The following is a 25948-nucleotide window of genomic DNA, read 5'->3' as shown; positions in this document are numbered from 1 at the left end:
TCACTGGGCCATGAGCCTGAAAACACACCATGACAAACCAAAGCATGTTGTGAAATAACTGCTGATGCTTAGGCAGAAATGTCAGGTCTGCTGAGAATGAACTTTGGAAAATGTTTTTGTGCACTGATGTTTGTGTATTGTGGGGTTGACTCAAATGCCTAGAAAAATCCTTATGCTGTATCGGAATTCAGAGAGAGACCATTTGTTTAAAAAAGAGAAACGGAGATTTGACACCACTTGAGATCAAAATGTATTTTTTTTCCTACAGAAAGACTGTAGGTTCTGTTTAGCTTGTGATCTCAGGAATGTTACTGGTTCCCTGTTTGCTTGTCATGTCCTCGACCATCATTTAATATTCAGAGCCTGATCCACTCTCTCACTAATTGAACATTTAGAGATTTGAGTGAACTTTCTCATTTCCTGGCTGTCACTGAGCGTGGGCGAGCTTCTGATTTGAGAGTTTGGACTCATCATGGTTTCTTTCCATATAAGAAAACCACATCTGCACAATTGGCTCTCTGGAGGGACCTCGTCAAACCGGCAGCCGGTGGTTTTCAGGTTTAAAATGCCTCTCGTGGGGCAATATTCAAACTCTATTCCAGTTTTTCATTTCAACTCAGAAAAGCCAATTAGCACTTGAGATATATATATATATATATAATCTTCTTTTTTTTTTCTTTCTTCAGTCTCGCTCTCTTGCGCTTTTCTTTCCTTCTTTTCTTCTCTTCCTTGTGCACACAGCTCAGTCTGGACCTGACTGACTCATTACAGGCCCGGCAACACCCATCTCCTCATACAGTTCATGTTCGTGTTGGAGTCTTTGAGTTTGAGTTCGATTCTTGCTCACTTTTCAGGTCCCGGTGATGTCGAGTTTCTTGTCCCTGTGTAATTATTCTCTACCACAGCCTGGTTTCAGGAGGTATGACTGAGCGATGATGCCCCACTGAGCTTGTGACTAGCCTCTTTAAGCTGTGTGTACCAGTCTGTTCCCAAAGTTCTCTTGTGGAATGACTCATTATTGTCTGATGAAGACGTCCGCGTGTGTGGGCATGTGGGTGGGTGTGTGTGTGTGTGTACACACAACACACATTTATCCAATGTGGGGTAGAAACCACTTATAAAGCTCATCGGAATGGAAAAAAAAACATGTAATGAGGAGCTATGCCTTAAGGGAAATGTGTGTGTGTGTGTGTAATGGGGATAATGACAGGACAATAACAGTAATGTTTATCCACAAGGAGTGGTCCACACCCTGGAGTTAAAATTTTCCTGACCAGCTCCTGTCCTCAAACCCTGACAACACACACACACACACACAGAGCCATGTGGAGAGGTGGCTGAAGAAGTAATATTTTTTTAAATATATGATTATAAATAAAGGTTTTAAATACAGGCTTCATCTATAAGCTTGAAATGTACTTTTCCTTTGCTGCATTATGTTCTTTCTGCAGTAAGGCAACTTCTTACAGCTTCTTACATGCTAGCAGTCAGATGTAACATTAAGGTCGACATTGCCGGCAACAGATTTTATTTATTTATTAATTAAATAAAGGAACCAGAGAAGAAGCGTCCTTGGTCACTTACAGAAAGTATTTTCCCTTCAGGCTACCAGTATGAAATATAAATCTAAAATGTTGCCTAGCTTGTTCTCAGGGACATGTGGCAATTTCAGCTTACAAGGACATGTCAAAACTTGAAGATGTTCCATTATCTTGAAGTTGTTACTATAGGAACTTTTTCTCTTAGCTAGCAAGATAGCTCTATCCACTGCTAACATTCCTCATCAGTGAGAGCTGGACCTTCTGTTCTTGTGTACATGGAATTATTGTAGACTTTATTGTAGACTCTGGATGGTTTTGCTGTCGCCATCATCACAGCTGCTGGTTTTGAAATAGAAATCTGATGCTGAGGCCTGTTCACAATTTCACTGGTGAATTTTATCTGAAAAATTGTGATTAATAATTTAACTGTCTTTTGTCTGGAGTATGTTGGTAAGAAAATAATTGTAGAGAAAAGAATATTTTTGCTTAAGACATTTCTGAAAATGTTAGCCCAAACTCCAAATAGCTTTTTATTCACTGTGTGTATGCACTACATAGTGAACTGGAAGCACTGTAGAACTTGACTCTATTACTATGTAGAATTAGTGTTCCTTTTTCCATCGAGTGTGTGTGTGTGTGTGTGTGTGTGTGTGTGTGTGTGTGTGTGTGTGGAGTTTTCTTCAGAGGTTTCCTCTGGGTACTTCAGTTTCCTCCCTGAGTCCAAAGACGTGGGTTTGGCATCTTTAATTAAAAGGAGGGAGAGAGAAGCAGAGAGAGAGGGAGAGAGAAGCAGGGAGATGGGGAGAGAGAAAGAGAGGGAGAGAGGGAGAGAGGGAGAGAGGGAGAGAGGGAGGGAGGGAGGGAGGGAGGGAGGTTATGCCCTGCTATGAATGTCCTCCACCTTGTACCCTGAGTTCCCTGGGATAGACTCCAGGCTCCCTGTGACTGTAGGATTAAGCAATACAAAGAATGACTGAATGAAAAAAGTAATTTTGATAGCTCTACTATGTGCTATGGTCAAGCTTCAGGTTTGTGGTATTTTTGTGGTCCCCGTCCATCAGTCCTGTTGGTTGTTTTTTTTTTGTGTTATTTGCCCTCTCATCACCAGCAGTCTCTCCACCTCTGTAGCTCTCCAGCTTGTCCTGAAACAATTCATTTCAACTCTTTGTAACATTGCTGCACTCTCTTACTCTTACTCAGGTAGTTCTCAATAAATAACTTTCACACATCATACACAGATATACACACATCCTCTCTGCCACACTCCTTTCACATCACTGCTTATCAGAGAAGCCACTGTATGGCCGCTGTCCTTCAGAAAGAGCGCTAGCTTAATGGTTTGTTGTTAAATTGCATGCTTTTGTCTCTCTTGTTGTTGCTGTCGTACAGAGCTGCATGTTTCTATCAGACTTGGCAGTGTGCAGACAATCTTACGTGTGTGTTATGCACTCAGTGAGAAAGCCACAGGGGTTCAGTTGGAGCCCAACTGTAAATGCTTTCCACCTACACATGATGCTTGTGCTTGATGCTCTCTCTCTCTCTCTCTCTCTCTCTCTATTTTGTTCACTTTTCATTAATTCCTGAAGCCCCCCTTCTTTCTTTCATATGCAGACAAGTGCACTCAGTCACGTAGACGCTTGTGCAAGCATTGTGCGTTCTGAAAACGTCCTTGGGTGCAAGCGGCTCTTCATTCGAACCCGGACGAGTTTTGTGTTTGTGTTTTGCTCTCTTGCTCTATTCCTCCCCAACTCCCACACACTCCCCCACACACTGTGCTGTTTAGGATAATGATCGCTCTGTCAATGTCCCACCCACTCAAACCCTCCAAGCTCCTTCTTTCTCTTTCTCTTTCTCTATCTCATTCTGTCTCTCTCTCTCTCCCTTTCTGTCTTTCTGTCTCAGTTCACCTCTTACATCATTCTGGCACAGCCAGCAGTGTGGACAGTAATTGGACCACTGATAGGTAACATATCATAGCTCACCGTTCCCTCTGTCTGCCTGCTACTCTGCATCTAACAAGCTTGTAACAATATTCTGCTTGTCTGTCCATCATCATGACTCTCAACAATCCGGGCCTTGCGTCCAGTTTGAATCATAGCCAGTGCATTATTTATAAAGAATGGAGCTTTACGTTCTTATTTTCAATTATAAGGGTATTGTATCTTGAAGGGCGTTTTTTGAATTCTGGATAAAGACGGATGAGGAGGATGACTGCACGGTTGATCTGAAGTCCTTCTTAGGTGGGTTTTTAGACACGCTCTGTATGAGCAGCAATGGCAGAAATTCCTCACAAACACCTACTGCACTTCATGCTAGCTTCATTAAATTAGCAAAGGATGCTAATTGTACTAGTTGTGTACATTCACCAGAGGCATGCATCCTTCCATTGTATACAACAGGAAAAGAAACCATGTTTATAGTTTGTTCTTCCATTTTTGGATTTGAAACAGTGAATAGGAACTAACTGCAGGGAGGAACTTAAAGTTCTGCCCAAGAAATTATTGAGCCATTTGGACACAAGGTTAGGATAAAGCACAGAGCTTTTCTAAACATTGCTCACTATAAATTATGTACATTGATTGCTCTGTATATCACATTTAGTAAGAGAGAGACACAGGATCTAATTCAATTATTTATTGGTTAAAGCTTTGGAAAAATGTCTGTTTAACCCATCATCATATCAACAATATGAGCACTGAATTTATTAGCAGTCTAAAATTCAGAATAGAGCTAAATATCCAACATTTTTGAGCAAATATTCAAATATAATTTCAGTTCATGTGTTCTTATGTTACATATTCGGACTCATCAGTACCCACTAGAACCAATCAGTTTTCATCAGTACCCATCAGAGCCCTCAGTACTCATCAGTACCCATCAATACCCATTAGTATCCATAAATACCCATCAGTATACATCATTACCCATCAGTACCTATTTGTTACCTTCCGAACCCTTCAGAACCCATTAGTATTCATCAGAACCCATTAGTATTTATCAGAACCCATCAGACCCCTCAATACCCAATAGTACCCATTAGTACCCATCAGACCCCTTCCTAGTCGATTAGTATCCATCATTACCCATCAGTACCCATCAGAACGTATTGTTAACCATCATTACCCATCATTATCAATCAGAACCCATTAGTATTTATCAGTACACATCAGAACCTATCAGTACCCATCAGAGCCCATTAGAACCCATCAGTACATATTAGTACCCATCAGAACCCTTCAGTATCCATTAGTATCCATCAGTACCCAATAGTACCTATCAGAACCCATTAGTATTCATCAGAACCCATTAGTATTTATCAGAACCCATCAGAGACCATTAGTATTCATCAGAACCCATCAATACCCAATGGTACCCATTAGTATCCATCATTACCCATCAGAACCCATCAGTACCCATCAGAACGTATTGTTAACCATCATTACCCATCATTATCAATCAGAACCCATTAGTATCCATCATTACCCATCAGAACCCATCAGTATCCATCAGAACGTATTGTTAACCATCATTACCCATCATTATCAATCAGAACCCATTAGTATCCATCAGTACACATCAGAACCCATAAGTATTCATCGGTACCCATCAGTACTTGTCAGAACCCATCAGTACCCAATAGTACCCATAAGTATCCACCAGAACCCATCAGTACCCATCAGAGCCCATTAGAAACCATCAGTATTCATCGGTACCCATCAGTACTTGTCAGAACCCATCAGTACCCATAAGTATCCACCAGAACCCATCAGTACCCATCAGAGCCCATTAGAAACCATCAGTATTCATCGGTACCCATCATTACCCATCAGTATTCATCAGTACTTGTCAGAATCCATCAGTATCCATCAGTACCCAATAGTACCCATTAGTATTCGTTAGAACCCATCGTTACGCAAGTTTTAGTTTGCATAATAAGCCACAAGTTTATCTTTTGCATGTTTCACCTTAAAAATTAATCTGAGGTCTACCTTCTATAAGAACAAAACCTGTGCCCAAACTCTGCCTTATTCTCCATGTGCTGCACTTTCTGCCATTTTCTGGTACCTGGATATCATCCAGTGCACTGTTCTAATCCCCTAAAGTCTCACAGCAGGTCGTGTATCGGTATTCCCAAAAACCCCAAATGCACAGCGCTGTTTGGTTCAATCGTTCCACACCCCCCCATCCGTCTCTGAGAAATATAGCCAGTTACTATGGCAACATCCCTTCATACTTCCCCTTATCTTTTTTTTCTTTTTTTCTTTTTTTTTGAGACAACAAATAAATTGTTTTGTAGAGTCACGCACATTCTGTCAATAGTCAGCTCAGTTCCTTTAAGATTCTTAGAGGTGTTATTAAGTTGAGTAGGTGTGAATGAATGCTGTTTGCAGTGTATGGAACAGAGTAGAGGGAACCATTTTGGACACTGCACATTATGATATCTGCATAATGTTATGCAGATGATTGGAAATGTTATGTGTGTCTGATTTGCCTGCTGCCGAAATGCAGTGCCAGAGTAGTGTTTTGGTGATCATGAGGTCATCTGAATCTGCATCATTTCACTTTCATTAGATGGATGTAAACTCATCAGACTACAATTTATTCCTATTACGCTTACAAACTCTGCCTCGGTACCTGAATATTGAGTGTAGCATCTCTACTACTTACATATATATATATATAAAGAGCTCAAATTTTTTGATAACTTCTCATGCAGTATACAGTGGTGTGTACCTCTGCTGTGTTCTTTTCCCTTGTGAAACACAGGATGAAATCCAGTGAAAGAATTGGGACAGCCCAACTCGAATACATGACCTGTATAGGAAATATGGGACAACTTTGTCACCCTGTTCATTCCTCCAGTTAATCTATCAGTCTCTTCATAAGCAGTGATGAATTTGGAGATGACTCTGGCTTTCTGCTGTCAAGAATCCTCTGAAAGCGGAGAGGAACCCACGTGCGGTTACCATGAGAACAAAGCTGCTCAAAATGAGGCTCTGTCTCGCGCTCATTAAAGTCAGATTTGCCACTTGTTTTTGATGTCAGCCGTCTGTTTGATACGGCACATAAAGCAATTTAGCTCCCTGTCCACTTCTGTTAAACATCTTTACATCCACTCAAGGGGAAACAGGATGTCCGGGGGGGGGGGACCGATGTCTTGCTCTGAGGAACGGACAACACCGGCTACTAATGAAAATTTTTAACCTTGCAAACGCAACATGGCGTATGAACTTCCTGCTTGTAGTAAATGACTAGCAGGATGTAAAGAATTAAGCATGAGAGGGTAGTGTGATATGCAGCGTCATGAAGACCAGTGCTTGTTCCACAACGAGTTGCCAACAGCTATCCATTTTACTTTATTGACGAATGAACTGATTTCAGTTTAATGCTGTGGAATGTAGGGGTGTAAGAAAATATCAGTATACTTAAGTATCGCGATATTATGTTTTGCAATAATGTATCGATTCTCAAAAACACAGTATTGATTTTTATTTATTTACATGCGAAGTCTGGCGGTAGACAGTGATTCAACTGTGTTGCGTTTAAACCTTCGACCGCTATATGGCAGTGTTGTGATCGTGCTTCACTCAGACGGGAAGTTAGCATTAGCAAACCTAGTCGACTAGTAACGTTACCATGGCCGAATCCGAAAGAGTCAGACCGGCCCCCGCGGCGTACAGAGCTGACGTGCGATGTTTTGCACATAGCCTCAATCTCGCCTCGCAGAAAGCTCTGAAATTACCGACAGTGGAGCAACTACTCGGCAGGATCAGACATGTTACAACCTTCTTTTAAAATTCTTCTAAAATTATATTTAAAAAATCGCAATATATCGCCATGTTTACAGTATCGCAATATATCGAATCGTAACCTCTGTATGGTGATACATATCATATCGTCAGATCCTTGCCACTACACAGCCCTAGTGGAATGTCCATGAGACAACCTGGCTCCTGTTATCACTTGTTTATATCAGCAATAAACGGTCATTCTCTCACTAACCTTTATTTCCCCCCCTCCTCTTTTAAGGAAACCCACACCTCAGCTTGTCATGTTACCAAGAAACCAGAAATCCTGATTGTGCTCTAGACTTGCTATTACAAAACACTGACACTGGAGACTCCTTCCATGATCAAGCATGTCCTAACAGAATGGTACATTCAATCAACTATAAGACTATACTATATATATATTTTTGTGTTAGGTTGCATAGAAATTGCTGTTATGCTGTTGCTATAGAAACAGTAACCTACAAGACTGTGTGCGTTAATAAAACGCTGTGATCTGAGGTGTAGTCTGCACTGTTGCCAGAGCTGCTGTAATGAAATATAGATCACCACCGCCTGACCGGTCAGATTGCTGTGCTATGGTATAATTTTTATTTTATTTTTTTATTTTTTTAATTATAGGTTTATGTTAATGTCCTTCATATCAAACATGTTCCCTTGTGCTTTGCATCATGAGTGTAACTAATAAAAGAGCGGTGCTTTGTGAGGTATGGGAATAGGACCAGTACTTTGGAGCACACTTGTGCTTAAGTGTGTAACGTGCGCGCCTCGTAATTACGCTGCTAGACAGGGAAATGAGGCAATGAGTCAAGGTATATAATTGCCTTTTGAGACTAATGGATTATGGTAGGCCAGGAGTGGGAGATCAGTGCTTGCTAATGGAGGTTAGTTAGTAGGGAAATGGTGTTTACTTGTTTGAGGGGGGAAAAATAGAGTGCTGACTGTCATCTTCCACTGTCTGGTCTTGTCTTTGTCTGTAATAAGTGTCTTTGCTTCAGTCTCACACACAGTCGGATGTGTTGACCCGGTTGGAACGGGAGCAGTGGGGCTCTTTTATTAGCCCTGCACCGTGGTCCCAAGAGCCCCTACTTTCTGCTCTATTTCTGAGCGTCGTGCTGCATGCTGGGAAAGCATACAAAACCCACATAGTCCCTCGGCCCGTCCTTGATTCGCTTCCTTGACACAAGAACTTGACTCAGTCTTGACACAAGCACATTTTAATGTACATACAGTATGTGTATTTGCATTAAACATACACACATGTATTAAATTTATATATAAACCACATTATTTGTCCTGATACGAACTCCTGCTGAGTGCAATGTGCTATAAACCACTCCTTTCTTTAAAATTAAAGCCTTTCTCCTTTTCATCCTGTAGCGCTTTATTACAAAGATGCCTTTTCTTCATAATTACTGCTATTTATCTCTCTCTCTCTCTCTCTCTCTCTCTCGCTCACACACTTGTTCTCTCTTTGTCTTTTTGGCTCCGACGCTTTCGCACTCTCTCATTCTGTCTCTTGCAACTCTCACTTACTGCTCTCTTTCTCTAACTTTCTCAAAGTTACTCCTCTTTAAACAATAGAAGAAGAATGCAGGAAAATAATTTGTCTTTCGAGACCTATTTGGGCTGGTTCCATTTTACACAAGGAGGTGGGAGAATGTAATTAATACTGGAGCATCCTCTGATTTTAGTCCTGTCTGAATCCATTCTGTCAGTATTATTACTGCAGACTTTCCTACGTTTCATGTCTTTTACCAACCAGAAAGGGTGTGTAGAAACCTAATCATGTACAGCGAGGGGAAATAAGTATTCTTGTTATTTAATATACATTATATTGCCAAACGTTTTGGGACACCCCTCCAAATCATTGAATTCAGGTGTTCTTTTTCAGGGCTTGGGCTCGGCCCATTAGTTCCAGTGATGGGAACTCTTTATGCTTCAGAATACCAAGACATTTTGGACAATTACATTGGTCAGACATTGGCCAATTTAGGGATGACCCCTTCCTGTTCCAACATGACTGCACATTAGTTCACAAAGCAAGGTCCATAAAGACATGGATGAGTGAGTTGAACTTGAAGGGCTGCACAGAGTACTGACCTCAACCCAATAGAACAGCTTTGGGATGAATTACAGCAGAGACTGAATTCATTGATTTGGATGGGTGTCCCAAACGTTTTGGCAATATAAGTGTACTTCCCATATATAAATCCACTTCAAAATGTAAACATTATGACTTTTTTGTTTTCTGACACAATTGTAACAAAGAACTTTGGCAGTCGAGTTAGTTTGATGATATGTAGATAGAAATTTTGTGAAAGTACAACTACAACATACAAAACATCTCAAAGCTTTAACTTGGTTGGTCGTTTGTAGCATATGAATACTTTTCCATTTTTAATTTCTTTTTACATCTTTAGAGAATCAATCCTTTTTTTGTTCATATGTAGTTTTTGTTCATTCCGGATATAAACTTGAAGTGGATATATGCACTTGAATAAACAAAAACGAGCCTGTGTGATTAGTCGGATCTGCTCGCTAGGCACGTTAAATATTCAGGAAGTGCTCTCTTATTTCCAAAACAAACTAATTATAGTTTGTGATTAAAATGCAGAATATTAAAGTAAAGACAAGGTTTTAAAGGTCGCTTGTACAGGCATGTAACCTACTAATAATCTTGCTGGGTCACAGGGTGCTACAAGAAGCGCTTAGAATAAAGTTCAGAACACTTAGTGTGGATTGAAGATGTGTATGTAGCATGCGTGGGACATGATGGGCGTGTCTGTGTAAACTGGTCATGATTACTATAGAACTCCTCCAAGCAATAATATCAGAAGGTGATGTGATATTTTTGCCATCTCTCTCCCACCTACTTCTCTTCATAATCTTCTTATGCTTCATGTGTGATGAAGTGTGTGTGTGTGGGAGATGAATTTGTTGCAGGCGTTTCTCTGTAGACTGCTCTCGTTCCCTCTCATTGGCATTCCATGTTGGTGTAAAACTCTCTTCCTCATTAGAGTCACACCGCTGGCATTTGGCACCTCACACATCTCTCAATAGAAGAGTTGTACGCACTCCACTTCTTCCCTCTCTCCTCCCTTCTGTCACGGTGCACAGGCTGTGCCGCGAGGATCCGACGATCTCACCTTCAAACCGCTAAAACCTAAAACTGCTGTATTTTCAGTGTAGGAATTCCTGTCGGATGTTAATTGCTACAATCACACACAATGTGCCTGAAAGAGACTCTCTGATCTTGGCTTCTCTTTCCCGTTTCAGTTCTGTCATTTCATCAGCATTTCTTGCGCTATTTTTGTGTCTCTCTTTCTGTTACTTGGGAGAATGCCACTGCGAGGGAGTCTTACTAGGCTAGTAGGCCATGGTGATCGACCTGCTCAAACCCGCTCTCCTTATGTAACTTTCTGTAGACCTGAATGACCTTGTCATGCCGATGTTTCAGAGTGTGGTGTAAGCAGTAACACAGTTGAGCGGAGATGAGTTTTATTTTTTTATTTTTTTAATATTTGTCATCAAGTTTGCGCTGTTACAGGAAGATAGTCCTTGAAATCTACCAGCACCAGAAGTACCGAAGTCATGAACTGCAATTCTAATTAATTAATGGATAACACGTTGCTTGTTGCAACATTCACAGTTCTGTTTAGTGTTGTTGAACATTAAACAAATTGTTACTGAGATACTAGAGAGTACAGATACCCTGTCCTGATACCTACAAAGCACTGACACTGGAGACTCCTTCCATAAGTGTTAAATAACATGTGTGTACAGAAACATTCACCATCAGTGATTAAACCCTTTCTTTCCTGTTAAATTTTATCTTTAAAAAAATTGTTTATATTTGTCTTGGATTATGTGGAGCCTCCATGTTTAAACACGCATACAAATTCCTGAGTTAGTTGTTAGTATAGAAACAATAACATGTTACAGTGAGCTCAAATAAATAAATAAAGTAAATAAATTAGTAGATAAGTAAATAAATAAATAAGTACATGAATAAGTAAGTAAATAAATAAATTAGTAAATGGGTAAGTAAATAAATAAATACATAAGTACATAAATAATAAAGTAAATAAATAAATTAGTAAATAAATAAATTAGAAAATAGGTAAGTAAATACATAAGTAAATAACTAAATAAATAAGTACATGAATGAATAGGTAATTAAATTAAATTACCTAAATAGGTAATAAATTTGAAAATAGATATAAGTACGTAAATAAGTAAGTAAGTAAGTAAATAAATACATAAGTACATAAGTAAGTAAATAAATAAGTAAATAAATAAATAAATAAACACTTTGGTTGTGTTCTGGAAAATTAATCCACACTGATATTTGGGAAGCCAGCAGCAATGTGGTATAAAGCTTTTGAATCCAGCTGTGTGCACACATCATGCGAAATGGCAGCCTTTTTTTTTTTTTTTTTTTTTTTAACTCAGAGCTGATGTAAAAAAAATAAGTGTCTACATCAGCTCTAAAACAAGCTTTAGTTATTGATTGTTACACAGGTTGGTCATTCTGCAAGCTCCGCACTGAACGCTCCACTGAACATGTTCAGTAAAGTAAACTCCACCTCAGTAGATGCTGGTGTAAAGAGGAGCAGGAGAGTCCTGGAGCTGTGACCTGTATGCAGTTGTGATTTTCTCATCAGATCCACCAGGTGTGAAACCGAGACATTTCTACCACAGAAACCTCTTATCAGTGAAGCAGGTGTATTTCTACCTGCTGCTGGGTCCAGTACATTTCACTCTCTTTGCTGATGCATGGCTATGTGACCTTTGTAGTGTGACCTCAGTCCTTTGAAAGGAAAGCAGTCCTTTGAAGTGGTGGGAGACTTCAGGGCGCATTAGGTGCATTGGGTATTATAGTTCTACGTTAATGCTTATTCGCTGGAGAGGGGGTTTATGGGTAAGAGCATTTTTAATGTGCGCTCCTCCAAACGTTAAATGCTTATTGCGTGTATGTGTGGTGCTGTGTATACACCAGCAGTTAGGTTGATGGAAAGGTATGTCTGACTGTCTAAAACATGTTGACCTTTGGGATTTATAAAGGGTTTCGGAGTAATATTGAAAAAATTATATAGACACCGATCAGCCATAACATTATGACCACAGACTGATCTCCTGACTGATGAGAGACTCCTCATCATGGCACCTGTTAGTGGGTGGGATATATAAGAAGCAGGAAAAATGGGCAAGGATTTGAGCGAGTTTGACAAGGGCCAGATTGTGATGGCTAGATGACTGGATCACAGTGTCTCCAAAACTGCAGCTCTTGTGGGGTGTTCCCGGTCTGCAGTGGTCAGTATCTATCAAAAGTGATCCAAGGAAGGAACAGTGGTGAACCAGTGACAGGGTCATGGGCGGCCAAGGCTCATTGATGCACGTGGGGAGCGAAGGCTGGCCCGTGTGATCCAATCCAACAGACGAGCTACTGTTGCTCAAACTGCTGAAGAAGTTAATGCTGGTTCTGATAGAAAGGTGTCAGAATACACAGTGCATGACGGGTCAGGGTTGTTTTGGCAGTAAAATGGAGACCAACACAATATTAGGTCATAATGTTATGCCTGGTCGGTGTAGAAACAATAAAGATCTTCCTTCATAACTTCCAGGCATTAATGTTTTCCACAGGCTCGTGAGCCTCAACTGCTGTTTGAAAATGTAGTTGGTTAAAAACCACGCCTGTCGCACCGTTCCTCACGCTGTTGCCTTTCATACAGTTTCTCCTCTGTGATAAAACTCCTGCATGGATAGCTACAAATGAACAGCAAGAGCAAGCAGATCAGGTTTCTTCTCCTGTGGTTCATGTTTGTTTTAAACAAAACACTTGATATTGTGCGTGTGTGGATATAATGAGACCTGTTGTAGCTGTGTTTATGGGGGATGTTGTAGCTTAGTGGTTTAGGCACTGGATTAATAATCAGAAGGTTGTGAGTTTGAATCCCAGGTCCACCAAGTTGCCACTGCTGGGCTCCTGAGCAAGGCCCTTAATGCTCAATTGCTTAGTTGTGTTAAAATGAAATAAAATGTAAGTCACTCTGGATAATTTGTCAATTGCTTGTATATGATTTTTTCCCCTGTGACGAATGTAGATAAAGAGAACCATAAATGACTATTCTGTGAGTGTGAGATTGTTAATATTGAACACTAGTTAAAGTGACGTCCTTCAATAAAAGATCCGCTTGATATTCCTTCATTGAGAATGGGCTTGGGTAATAATTGATCACACAAGGTTACCATCTTCCCCAAAACAAAGCTGTGCTCACGTCCCTCTTCTCTTCTTTCAGTGAAACATGTAACTTTTTGTTTTTGTTTGTTTGTTTGTTTGTTTTTGCTGTTATTATTCACTGTCGCTATTAGCTGTAAATTCTGTTGTGCTGCATGTGACGCTGCCCCCTTGTGTACACACTCACATCACGTGCAAGTGTGAAGACTTCACTCTAGACGAGTGTCCACACACAATCCGGACATGTTGAGAGATACGCTCACAGAAGCAGCAATCAGACGTTCTGTGCCAACTGCATCAAAGATGGAAAGGCTGACACCAGGACACATGCAGAGCCCAGGTTTCGTCAGCTATCTGTACCAGATCGGTCAAGATGGAGGTTAATACCAGGTGTGAAACGTTTTATTTTGTGTACCGTGATGCAGAAGACTTTGGACTCTAGAGACACTTCCTTCTAATCACTAGGATTCACAGAGTCCTGTGTGGCCTGGAAGTTATACACACAAAGAGGTAGATAGTATCTCCATAGATCATGGCTACTGTAACCACGAGATAAAATGACCTGCTGCCTTTGTGGTTACCGCACTGAAGCCTCTTATCCCACAGTAACACACACAGACACACCCACACTCATTTCCATTATCAGCCGCCACACAGATGTGTTTTTCCCAAGAGAACTCGGGAGATAACATTGTGGCGGTTTCTCTGTGCTCGCTCCTGGTTGTTTTTCCTGCTACACCCCGTTAGCAACATCAGCACTGCTTTCATGAACACACCAATACTTTTTTTTTTTTTTGCCCGCTGAAGCATTCTGGGATATATAGTTTATTCGAGCGAGTGATGTAATCCTCTCATGGTTGTACAAGAGGAACAATGACAGCAGACAGCTGTTGAGAAAAGACCCGAACGCCTACAGAAGCACAAACCCTTCCTCTCTCCTCTCGCCTCTTCTGGCCCTGAGCCTCCGCGTTTCCTCTGTTTCCACGACACCCTGCAGTAATCTGCACTTGACCTTCATCCATGATTCACCCTCCGCCTCCTCTTCCTCCTTTCAGACTGGTCTGGCCTGTTGATTTGGCTCGCGGCTGCAGTATCTCATCACCGCTCAGGTTTCCGCTTTCTCGCCCCTACAGCCTGCATGGTGTGTAATGAGTTGGGTGTTCCTGTGTTATACAAAGAATTTAAACAGAGTCGTGGCATGGGATCTTTATATACACACACACAGGTAGAGGCATGCATGAGTACTCCTGCTGACTCATCTGCTCACTGATTGACAGACTAAGAAGCTGCTTTTGTTAATGTGACAAAAAGTTCTAAAGGAACTAGATTTGGCGAGTCCAGAGCTTGAAACACCCAAAGGACTATGTCCTGTCAGCTTCAAACACAAGAATTGACATTCTAAGTCTCTGGTTACTCGTATCATACAGTTTCGCAAGTGATAGCAAATGACAGTCAGTGTGTTTCCTGTGGACTTTCCCTAAGACCACAATGCACAATAGCTGCTCTGTGGTGATCTTTGTAAATTGAAAGTTTGGCCTTGTGTCTGTGTATACTGTATCAAGGTGCACTTCCACTTTAAAGCAAAAGCAAACATGCACTAGATTTCTGCAGATCAGCTTCACTGTGGGTTTTTTTTTTTATTCTGTTTGTTTTAGAAAGCCTGTAGCTATGTGTGACAGGCTGCTACTTGCCTTTTTTTAATCGATGCAGCTGTCTCAGTCTCAGTGGTTTGGCCAAAACCCTTAAATTTAATTGCAAAAAGAAAGAAAGAAAGAAAGAAAGAAAGAAAGAAAGAAAAAGTAAGAGAGCCATGAATTACAACAAAAATGCTATAGTAATCATTTCCTTCCCCCAGGCCGATATTAAATCCAGTCATTATGTGCAATGTCTTTGCACTCAAATCTGGTCATTTCAGGCATTTAAATGGTTTTAGCGCATTGAATTTATGTTTTTAATTATTTTAATTCTTTTTCTTTACCTTCAGCCTCCCTCCTTTTGAGGGACTACCGAGACAAAATTTATTTTACTTTTTTTTTTATATTTGTGTCAGTGTTGTACTTTGTTTTTAGGGGATGGTATGTGCGAGTGGTGTGTAGGATATAATAGACAGGACAGTGGATGAGAAAATGATGAAACACAAAAAGACAAGACAGTAGACGAATCATAGACATGGTAATTATCAGCACTGGGATGATTATGGAGGACTATGGGGGAATGTCACTTGGAATGTCAGTTGAGTTCATTAATACTTTGTGTGAATGTTGCATGTATGAGTGTTTGATTTAGTGTTGAGTTTATTTATTTATTTTACATTATGCGTGATTATGCGTGACCATTGCGAGATTTATATTGGTTTAGATGGAGGTTCAGGTTTTGGAGTTGTTGTTTTTTCAGCTGCTCCCTGTTTGGGGTCGCTACAGTGGATCATTTGGTCCGCATGTTTCGATTTGGCACAGGTTTAACACCGGATGCCCTTCCTGATGCAACCCTCCCATTTAACCCGGGCTTAGGACCGGCACTGAGAGTTAACTCTTCCACCAGGAGGCTTTTCATAGTACTGATAAGAATTACTTTAAATGCTATACAGGTTCCACATTGTGTTGTGAACCATTCTCCAATGTCTGCCAATGGAGTTGGGATCTCTGTGACACTGAAAGTCTTCCGTACTTGGAGTATTTAACAAAAGTTTCTTACAAAAAACTACTACCCCAATCACATACGATGTACTGTTTTGCTGCTCTATTAGCACCTTAAGGCAGTGCAAGCAGTCCCAGTGCTGTATTTGATTTATTTCAATCCTAGATACACGATATGGCCAGACAGATATGGATTTTCATATCACATTGGTGGTGCTTGAACATCCCAGATTTTATTTCTTTTAGACAGTGCAGGTCTATAAAATAGCAGAAAGCGAGTCAGGTTTAGATTTCTAGACATCTAGAGCCTGGTTAAAATTTGGACACAAATTTTACAGGAGCGGAGCCACCAGAGTAAATTTTTTAACAGTTTAAGAGTGCAGCTATGTGACTAATGTAAATGAGAGGCAGAAAAGAAATAAATAAACGGTTCTTGTGTATTCTATTGTGCCATAATGTAGCGTCTTACACCAGAACTTGACATTCATTTTGTGCTAAATGTTTGCTTTGATGTTCACATGGTTTCTTATAGTGCACTCCATCAGAGATTCTCCATCAGCTTTCACTTACTTTAAAAGCAAGAACCTTGAATACCTTAGACATTATTAATGCATGAACACTATCTTCAGCTGCACCTGTGGAACTCCTATATATATATTAAAAAAGTGCTGCTTCAGGCTCAGTCGGTGCCTGATAAGGTGGATGGGCGTTTGGCCGGCTGGAACGCTGTGCTTCTTTAACTGATTGAACCTCAGGGAGCACTCGACTTAGCGCAGTGGTGTGTAAGCCCCGGGGTTGTGATCACAACTGATTATCTGTAATCGGCTTAAGTAGCCTTCTGAGAGCGCGCTGTCTCCTTCTGTGGCCTCTATCTGTGTTTGTATTTAGTACACAGGATTGCTCATGCTTGAAAGAGTTCCTTTTGAGGAAGAGGCAAAGATGTAAGCCAAGATGCGATGAATAAGACAGGAAAAAATACTCACGCTTAGTATTTAGTGTATGAAAAACTGGAGTCCAGCAACTCTGAAAACTTTAGATCGTCTGCGGTTTATAAAAAATCACGTTTTATTTATGCAAATGTAAATTATGTAACCGAAGACAAATCAGACCAGAGACTAGCTATAGGGCTAGAAGCACAGAAGGGAGTTTTCACAAACGTGGGCCCTGGTGATACAACAGCTAAAGCTCTGGGTTATTGATCAGAAGGTCAGGGATTCAAACCCCAGTACTGATAAGCTGGGACCTTGAGTAAAGACCCCTGAACCCTCTTTGTTCCAGGGGTGCTGTATAGTATCTGAACCCAGTGCGCTTGTATCATAGCTCTGACTCTATTATGTGCTGGAAATTCTGACATTTTGAATCACCGTCTTAAGAAAATAGATTGTATCAAGTGGAGGCTTGAGATTTATAACCTTTTTACAAATCTAATGGTGGTGAAGATTTTCTGTGTCTCTTCTCATCTGTGTTTTGTTTGTGTGCGAGTGTGTGTGTGTGTGCCTTGATGACTCTCCTCCTTGATGTGTGTCCTGCTTATATAAGCAAGACCATTTTATCAGGAGCCTTTCTAAGTACAGGCTGTGTTTCACACTGTTAGTGTGAATAGGCCACAGTCTGCTTCTGTGTCTAATTAGCTTCTGGCACTGGATTAGTATTGTGTATTGTACGGTTGAGAACAGTGTGAAAACGCCCAGCCTGCCCCCCCCTGGCTCTCACAAATATCTTCAGCTTCCTCTCACAGAGTTTTCTGAACACTGTTTACGATCTAGTTTGTTTGACATGCAGCCTCAGGATGTATCTCGGACTCCTCCTCTGGGGAGAAAAAAAAAAAAAAAGTTCATGTCTTTTCGAAACCGCAAACCTGCAAGTCAAACGTGCGAATGAGCTTTTGCATGTTTACCGCCCTGATTGTGTAATTATGATTAATCAAACCAAATTTGCTTGCCAGGAGCAGGCTCTCTCTCTTTAGGCAACCTAATGAGTATGAGTTTTTGTGTACTGGAGAAAAATAATTGCTCTTTAATCAGGTCTGGAGTTGCTCTGGATCATGTGATATTTTGTGACCTTTGGTTAAAAGTTTGTAGAGTTCAGCTTTGGACTTTCGTTACGATGCGTCCGGCCGTGTGCGTGCGCACGTGTGTGTGTATGTACATGTGTGTCCGCCATTGCTTCCTGTGGTCTTTTTCCTCCTTCTGTGTATGCCTCCACTGTCTCCTGCTCAATGTGTCTTTTTTTATTCTTTTTCTTCACAACGCATTGCATATTCAGAAGAGGCAGCGTGTAGGTATATAAAATGCAAAAAACCTCCTCAGCCAGCTGCATGCATTCTTCATTTTCCCTCTTTGTTGATCTTGTTTGCCGTCTTTTTGTTTTAATTACTGCTATTTGTAAGGGAAGACAAATGAAATAAGATGACTGGTTTCATCTGCAAAATTGCAAGTATGTCGATGCTGATGATGTATTTATTATTTATTTATTTAAACATCACTTAGCTTGAATAACTTTTGTAGTACTTAAAAAAATGTATTTCCCCCAAAGATTCTTTAGAGATTTATTAAACTTTTCTTTTTAGTGTGGGTGTTTGTGTTTGTTTGTTTGTTTGTTTGTCAGTCCTTGTTCCATTGTTCTGTCTTGTCCTCTGTTTGCTCATCTTGTCTGCGTGTGTGTCTTGTGTGACTGCATGGTCTTAGTGCACGACAGGGGTTTCCACCTCTCTGCTGTCCCGTTTTTTAATCGTTGCAAACGAATAATCGTGTGTCCTCTCTGCAGGGGACGTGCTCTTTCAGATGGCCGAGGTCCACCGGCAGATCCAAGTGCAGCTAGAAGAAATGGTGCGTTGTCTATAATCTTCTCTTCAGCTGACTTTCCCAATGACCTACAGATGGCCTCTGGGTTTATATAAAATGATATCGATCTAGAGTCATCCTCGCCCATGCCTGTACGGATGTTCGTTGTAAATAAGAGAGCTGAATGTTTGAACTCTCTCTCTCCCTCTCTCTCTGCAGCTGAAGTGCTTCCACACTGAGCTGCTTTCAGAGCTGGAGAAAAAAGTGGAGCTGGATGCCAGATACCTGACTGTGAGTTTCCTCAACACACACACACACACACACACACTTTCTGACGGTTCTAAATAGAGGAAGAACTAGTCTGCACATGACTGTTCTCCTGATGCTGCACTACATAAGCTTACTGCACTGCACAGAGACCTTCAGTCTATTCTCATAGCAACAGAAATGACTGACAGATGGCTTTCACATAGCAGATTTCAGGATTTCCGTGTATATATATTTATATATGCATCTATCCCTGCAGTCTCCCTGCAGGTTCAAGCTGTTAATATTGCAACAGCGCAGCAACATCTTCACCCCCCCCCCCCCCCACATACGCTGCAGCGATTTACTCAGCAATTCAACTAAGATATCTGCAGCATCTTACGGATATCTTTAGAACGAGTGGGCAGTGGGAACAGAGCTGGGTGCTGCTACAGTATGGAATCACATAACAGAGGGGAGGTGGGGGGTGTTGCTTGCCTTTGTACTATATTGTCAGTCAGTACAAACACCCAGCCTTTAATTCATTATCCATACAAGATACGGTAGTGGTGGGTGCTGCCTGTAAACATTGTCTTGTTTTAAATTGAGCAAATCAGTTGGCAGGAGATTTATTTATTTTATCAATCATTTCTGTATGTTCCAACTTTTGGTTAAAAGTCCTACTATCTAGCATTAACTCACTGATTAACCAACTTTAGTGAATACTGTAGCCTTAGTTTTCCCCTTGTGGCCTTTGCTCTTTTAGCCCATAAGCTACGAGATTTAGCTTTACTTTGACGTGCTTTTCTGCTCACCACCTCTGTAAAGAGTGATCGAGTTATTATAGCCTTTCTGGCCGTTTCCCTCTGACCTATGACTTTTGTTTTGCGAGCCATTCTAGAAAATATATATATAAAATGTATGTAAACCAACCCCAAAGATCACATTTTCTTAAATTCTGATGTTTGATGTGATCACAGACTGAAGCTCTTGACCTGTATCTGCATGATTTTACACATTGAGCTGCTGCCACACGATTGACCGATTGCATGAATGTACAGGTGTACACATGTTCCTGGATGGTCAGTGAGGTTTTTTTTTTTATTATTACATTTTGGTGATACTCGATTTTAGATTTTCTTTGTCTTCAAACAATTTTCTCTTTCTTATTTGGATTCAAAATAATGCCGCAGTCCTCACTGGCCAAGCGATAGCTGTGCTTCGAGTTGTTGTCGCTATGGTTACCACTTCAGACACACAAGCCTTTGCTGTATGAAAAGCAGTGAATATGACTTTTCACAGAGACCATGGAATAGTGTTAGTGGCAAAATTGAATGGAAATATATTTTGATTAATGAAAATGTTTAGTGATTTAATATAAGAATACACCACAGGCATGTGGGCAGTTTTCACCACATAAATTTGGAGGTTTGAAAATCCCATTTCCTGAAGCACGTGTGTTACATGCGATGTGGAATAATGGTGTCAAAACGACGACTGAAAACGTCTGTGGATTTGCAGTCTCTAATGAGGCTTTTGCAGTTTCCTTATCAAAGAAAACAGGATGTCGGGAAGCTGCAAAATTCAGATCTAATGAGGGGAACAGCACCTCCTGCTTGGTCTTGGAAAATGCATCCTGAGCCAGTTGCATTTTCATTTGCACAGTCATCCAAGTGTCAGCCAGCGCATCGGGGCACGGTCACAGCAGTAAAGGAAATGTCAGTGGCACGATACCAAATGGCAAATTCAAATGCCAGGACTTGAGTTTTCAGTTTGAGCTACAAATTGCATATTGGATTGTGAAATTGAAGATGATATTCACAAATACCTTGCCATTTGCCTGCCATTGATTCCCAGTTCCATCATCGATCAGCTCAGGCCTAATTTCAGGATCCTGCTGCATGATGATTGCTTTCAAGACTCTCTTTCACACGATTCCCCGGTTCATCTCTGACTGTCATAAGGAATAAAACATGACAGGGCATGTCATTATACACTAGCTGGCTATTTTCCAATAACGGTGCATCCCACAGCATTTTATTTTTCTTTATACCGTAGCACTTTGTCAGCAATTATCATTCTTTTCTTTTTTAAAGTACAACATACTTATTCATTTACAATTATGTTTGTTAGTATAATATCTAGAAAAACTAGTCCTATAAACAAGTTATAAACAGTCCCCAACTGCCTTTCTGCTTTCTCTCTCTTAAAGCAAATAAGAAGAAAATAATGCAACGTGTCATGTTACTGACAAACCACAAAGCCCACCGTCTAAAAGACTTTCCCCATGGTGCAAAATTTGACTATCTGCTTGGTTAAAGCAGACCGAAGTGCTAACAATGACTGAAGTCTTCTTTCATGAATATTAAATAAACATCTCCTTACAGAAAGCTCAACACAACATCATTTATGCAGAGCATCTCTGTACAAGTCCCTGTGAATGGGCTGTTACTATAGAAACAATAACTTGTTAGAACTTGTGCATTATATTAAATCTGGGATTTGGCTTGCAGCAGCACTACTGTCAGAGCTTTTATAGAAGATTCTTCATTCATTTTTCTGCGTTCTCATATTATAAGCAATTAATATGGGTGAATATACATGCGACCCAGAATACTTTTACTGAAAAGCTTGTTTTTCGACATAAATGTGATGAGTGTTGTTAAATAGATTTCTGATCACAGCTGTGAATCAAATTGGGAATCAAATGAACCAAAATGAATCGATTCACTGAATCGTTTAGTTCAAAAAAAGTGAACTGGTAAATTAGTAATATTAGACTGCTATTCTATTTGTAATGATTTCGTTTTTCAACACGACCCGTTCCTCCCATCCTCGCTGTGCTTTTACATGATCTGTGTGATTGCGCATGTGTGCTGTGCTTCCATTTAAAGAGCTTTTGGTTTACACAGTCCAGCTTACAACCAGCTTACACCTACTGTCAGTAGCATCATAACCGCTAAAGCTTCCTCTCCATTCAGTTTCAGCTCTACACTTGTTAAAATGCCACGCATTCATGTTTAATAAGTTCCAGAGAATTGCTTCAACTCTTAAAGCTCAAATGTTTGCTTCAGTACTTCATAAATTATTATGGGCTGTATTATTGAGTTGAGCGAACACAGGAGGAAGGGAAACGTGGTTAGTGAACGAGGAGCACTGCTGTGCCTGTGGGTTTGCCCTGACTGTATGACAAATGAGTGCTAGCCGCCAATCTCATCACGTTCGCGCAGCTCTCCGAGAGCACTTGTGTCACGCAAAGGTTTTCACTTCAGTGGCCATGGTAACTGCTAGTGGGTTATGAATATGAGCTTGGAACTGCGTTATTTAAAAATGCCCAGGTGTCTACCTAAGCCATCATTTGTAGCTCCATACAGAAAATCATCCAGTTTGCTGTTTATTACATACAAAAAATGATATTTGCTTGAACATTTTAATGAATCCTGCAGTTAATCAGCATGAAGAGACTGACTGACTGATTGCTTGTTAGAGGACATTTACAACATCTGCAGCTTTTCAGCCTTTGAAAAATCTGTTTTCTAGCATAATGTTTGAAGCATGCCTGAGTCATCCAAAAACTTTGTGTACGCTAAGCTTTTGTGTGTTTTGTCTCCTGAAGGCGGCTCTGAAGAAGTACCAGATGGAGCACAAGAGCAAAGGCGAGAGCCTGGAAAAATGTCAGGCTGAGCTGAAGAAACTGCGTAGGAAGAGCCAGGGCAGCAAGAACCCATCCAAATACAACGACAAGGAGCTGCAGGTGAGACAGCCGTTAGCCCCGTCCTCTGCGTACTCCTCTTTTACCTCCTCTGTTTCCTTCTCCTCGCCATCCTCCCCACTGTCAGTGACACGGTAACCTCCACCTCCTGACATGCTGCTGTACGGAAGGTAGGAGAGACGTGAGTCATGAGCTGGGTCATTACGCCTACACGGCGATAACACTGCATTATGCTAATACAGAAAGGTCGGATAACAATCCACTTTGATAACGCTGTGTTTATCTTAATCGAACATGATTAAGAACAAGAGTCATGTGCTCAGGAAGGTAGGTTGTGTAGGAGTTACCTCCAGAATTATTAGCACTCTTTCTGGAATGAATATGTAAAATGAACAGTGGTGCTTATACTTATATGGATGACGTATGTTTCATTTTAACGCAACTATTTTTCCTGCAAGATCAGCGCCCCCATTATTAGTATTTTTGGCCATGTGTTATTGAGGAGCGCTGTTATATTTAAAAAAGTGTGGAGTTTTTATGATGCTGGTGTTTTATTGCAATGATAAGTAGTTTCCCCCCTGCTTTTGTTCCCACACAAAAACACCCACTCTCTGTAGGTGACTACCAGCTTCTTCCCTCCTGCTCTGTGTTTGCTGTGATAGTGGAACAGGCCTCAACTCACACTTTAATTGCCGTTAGTACAACAGCATAGTGGCAGAGTCCTAAAGGAAATAAATAGGCTCTGACTCCGCACAGTGTATACAGGCTCCCGAGAGACCTGAGCTCCAGAGAAAGCTTTCACGCTTTCCAGGGTGTGAAAACTCTACTCTCTCAACCCCATTACCTAGCTGTAATACAACACAGCTCTCACCTGTACATGAAACGGAACATCTATCTCTGTTTCTGTATCTCTTTATCATCTCTATCTGTATTTGTTTAGTTCTCCAAATGCGTGTGTTTATATCTCTTAGGCTTGAACCCAATGTAGGCTTGCATATTTTATTTAAAAGTAAAAAAAAAAAAAAAAGACCCATATGAATTTCTTCTGTTTCTGAAACTCCTCTACATCACTCAATTTGTTAATTGCATACAGAACTGTATTTTTTAGATTAAAGATTTAGATTAAAATTAAAAACAGTACCTTTATTGATAACACCACAATCTGATGGGGCAGTCATGTAGGATGAATAAACACTCTACATGCAATACACTGTTCCACAAGATAATGGTCTTGTGAGCTTCATATCTTAAGCTCACCTAAAGTAAAAAAAAAACTGCAACATTTTTACATCTATCAGGATCTTGGTCATGATCAGGTCTCTTCAAGATGCCCTGTGGAAAAAAAACCTGTAATGTGTATTTGTGTTTGCATTTCCATTTGTATTTGCATTCGCATCTATTTCTACCATCTATCTATCTACACTGTATAATATATTCGGTTCCAGATTGTTTAATCTGTTCTCAACCCTAATGTAGTATTTGTGCATAGACCAAATTGTTGGCTGAACTGTTTTTTTTTTCTCTCTTCCCCTCGAGGTTAACTATGAGTCTGCTGCATGCTTGAGCAGGTAACCCTGCTCAGGATTAATCCATTTTTCCTGCCTGTTGTTGCTAGGACTTGATGAATGCTCTCTGGGTGCTGCCAGATACCCTGTGGACAATGTCTCAGCGTAGGCTCCAGCCATACATCAGCCATGATGTGGCTCAGCTCCCAGCTCTCGGCATGAATCAGTGTCATCAGCATTTTAGGGTTCGATGTGTGTGCTCAGACCGTCATCAGCTGCTCCCAGACTTTATTTATTTATTTATTTTTGACCATTTCAGACACAGACTAGAAGGAAGCAATTTTTCCTTTCATTTAATTTCCCTCCCAGCAACACGTTTGGAAATGGAACTGTGTAGCTGCAGGCGCGAGCAGCCTGCATTTATAATATAGCTGAGTTTATACCAACCTGATCACTCCGTTCTTGAAAGATAGAAAGGCAAACAAAGGCACATGCAGCCCGTGCTGGGGAATGGTGGGGGTGTCGACATGGCTGTGTGTTCCAGCATTTTACACACAGCAGAGTGCCCACGCTTTACAAATCGCAGTGTTTAAGTGTACCACATTCCTGAGCCCATGGTTTTTCCTCTTTCTGCATGTTTTTTTTTCTCCCCCTTCCATCCTGATGCTGCCTGCATCCCGTCATCCTGCACTATACCTCTGTCCTTCCAGATCCCGGTTTACCCCCCACTCCCCACCAAGCTCACTAAAGCATTATACACTAGTGAAATCTCTAATTAGCTAATTATTTACTGCAATAAAGGAAGAAGATGGAAGAGAATGCAGCTTGTGGCAGCTGGTATGTCATACTTAAATAACCATGTGGAGGTGGAGCTGTCACGGCCCATACTGAGGCACATTTGGTGACTAAGGAGAAGCATATGGAGATTGGTGATCCGCATCATTTCAGGATTATGTATGCACACAGGAGCAAAGCCATGCACACATGTGTGCACTCCCAGAGACATGCCTGAGTGCTCACACCCACACATACACACACACAGTAGTGAGGGGCATTTTTGCAGTCAAGAAATTTGGGACATCAGCACTAGCTATTATGCTTTACTATTTTTGCTATGAGGAAATGTGACTATTGTTTGGGTCTGCTCTATCAGTCTGAGTAAGTAACCTTACAGATAGATAAGTGACAGCACCATACCACCGATTCACACTTTAACATAAATTATACAACATTGCTGGTGAATTATTAAATCCGATCGATCAGTAGGTGTTGATAAATTTCTAATAACAGCTGCTCTTGTAGCACTTCTAGTTTGAGTTGTGTTATGTATATGCTTGATTCATGTATTTCTATTAGTAACAGCTCATTCACAGTGACTTTGCATGGCTAATGCTCCACATATATAGGAGACATTTATTTAACATTTTTGGAAGGAGTCTCCAATGTGACTGCTTTTCCATTCTCCACTTGGGGTTGAGACAAAGGACTTCCAGTT

At 40.7% G+C, this 25948-nt stretch overlaps 1 protein-coding gene across 8 annotated transcripts in view; it reads left to right on the top strand.

Moving 5' to 3' along the window:
* Positions 1–25948, top strand: part of baiap2a (BAR/IMD domain containing adaptor protein 2a) — a 71985-nt gene that overhangs the window by 31383 nt on the left and 14654 nt on the right. For all 8 annotated transcript variants that reach the window (XM_058410902.1, XM_058410910.1, XM_058410895.1 and 5 more), the window contains exons 4-6: positions 18974–19035; positions 19210–19281; positions 22853–22990. In XM_058410902.1, the coding sequence (XP_058266885.1) occupies positions 18974–19035; positions 19210–19281; positions 22853–22990 (272 nt within the window). The remainder of the gene's footprint in view (positions 1–18973; positions 19036–19209; positions 19282–22852; positions 22991–25948) is intronic.

Source organism: Hemibagrus wyckioides, linkage group LG02, assembly GCF_019097595.1.
Source record: "Hemibagrus wyckioides isolate EC202008001 linkage group LG02, SWU_Hwy_1.0, whole genome shotgun sequence".
NCBI classification, from domain to species: domain Eukaryota; kingdom Metazoa; phylum Chordata; class Actinopteri; order Siluriformes; family Bagridae; genus Hemibagrus; species Hemibagrus wyckioides.
This window is presented reverse-complemented; position numbering and strand designations above follow the sequence as displayed.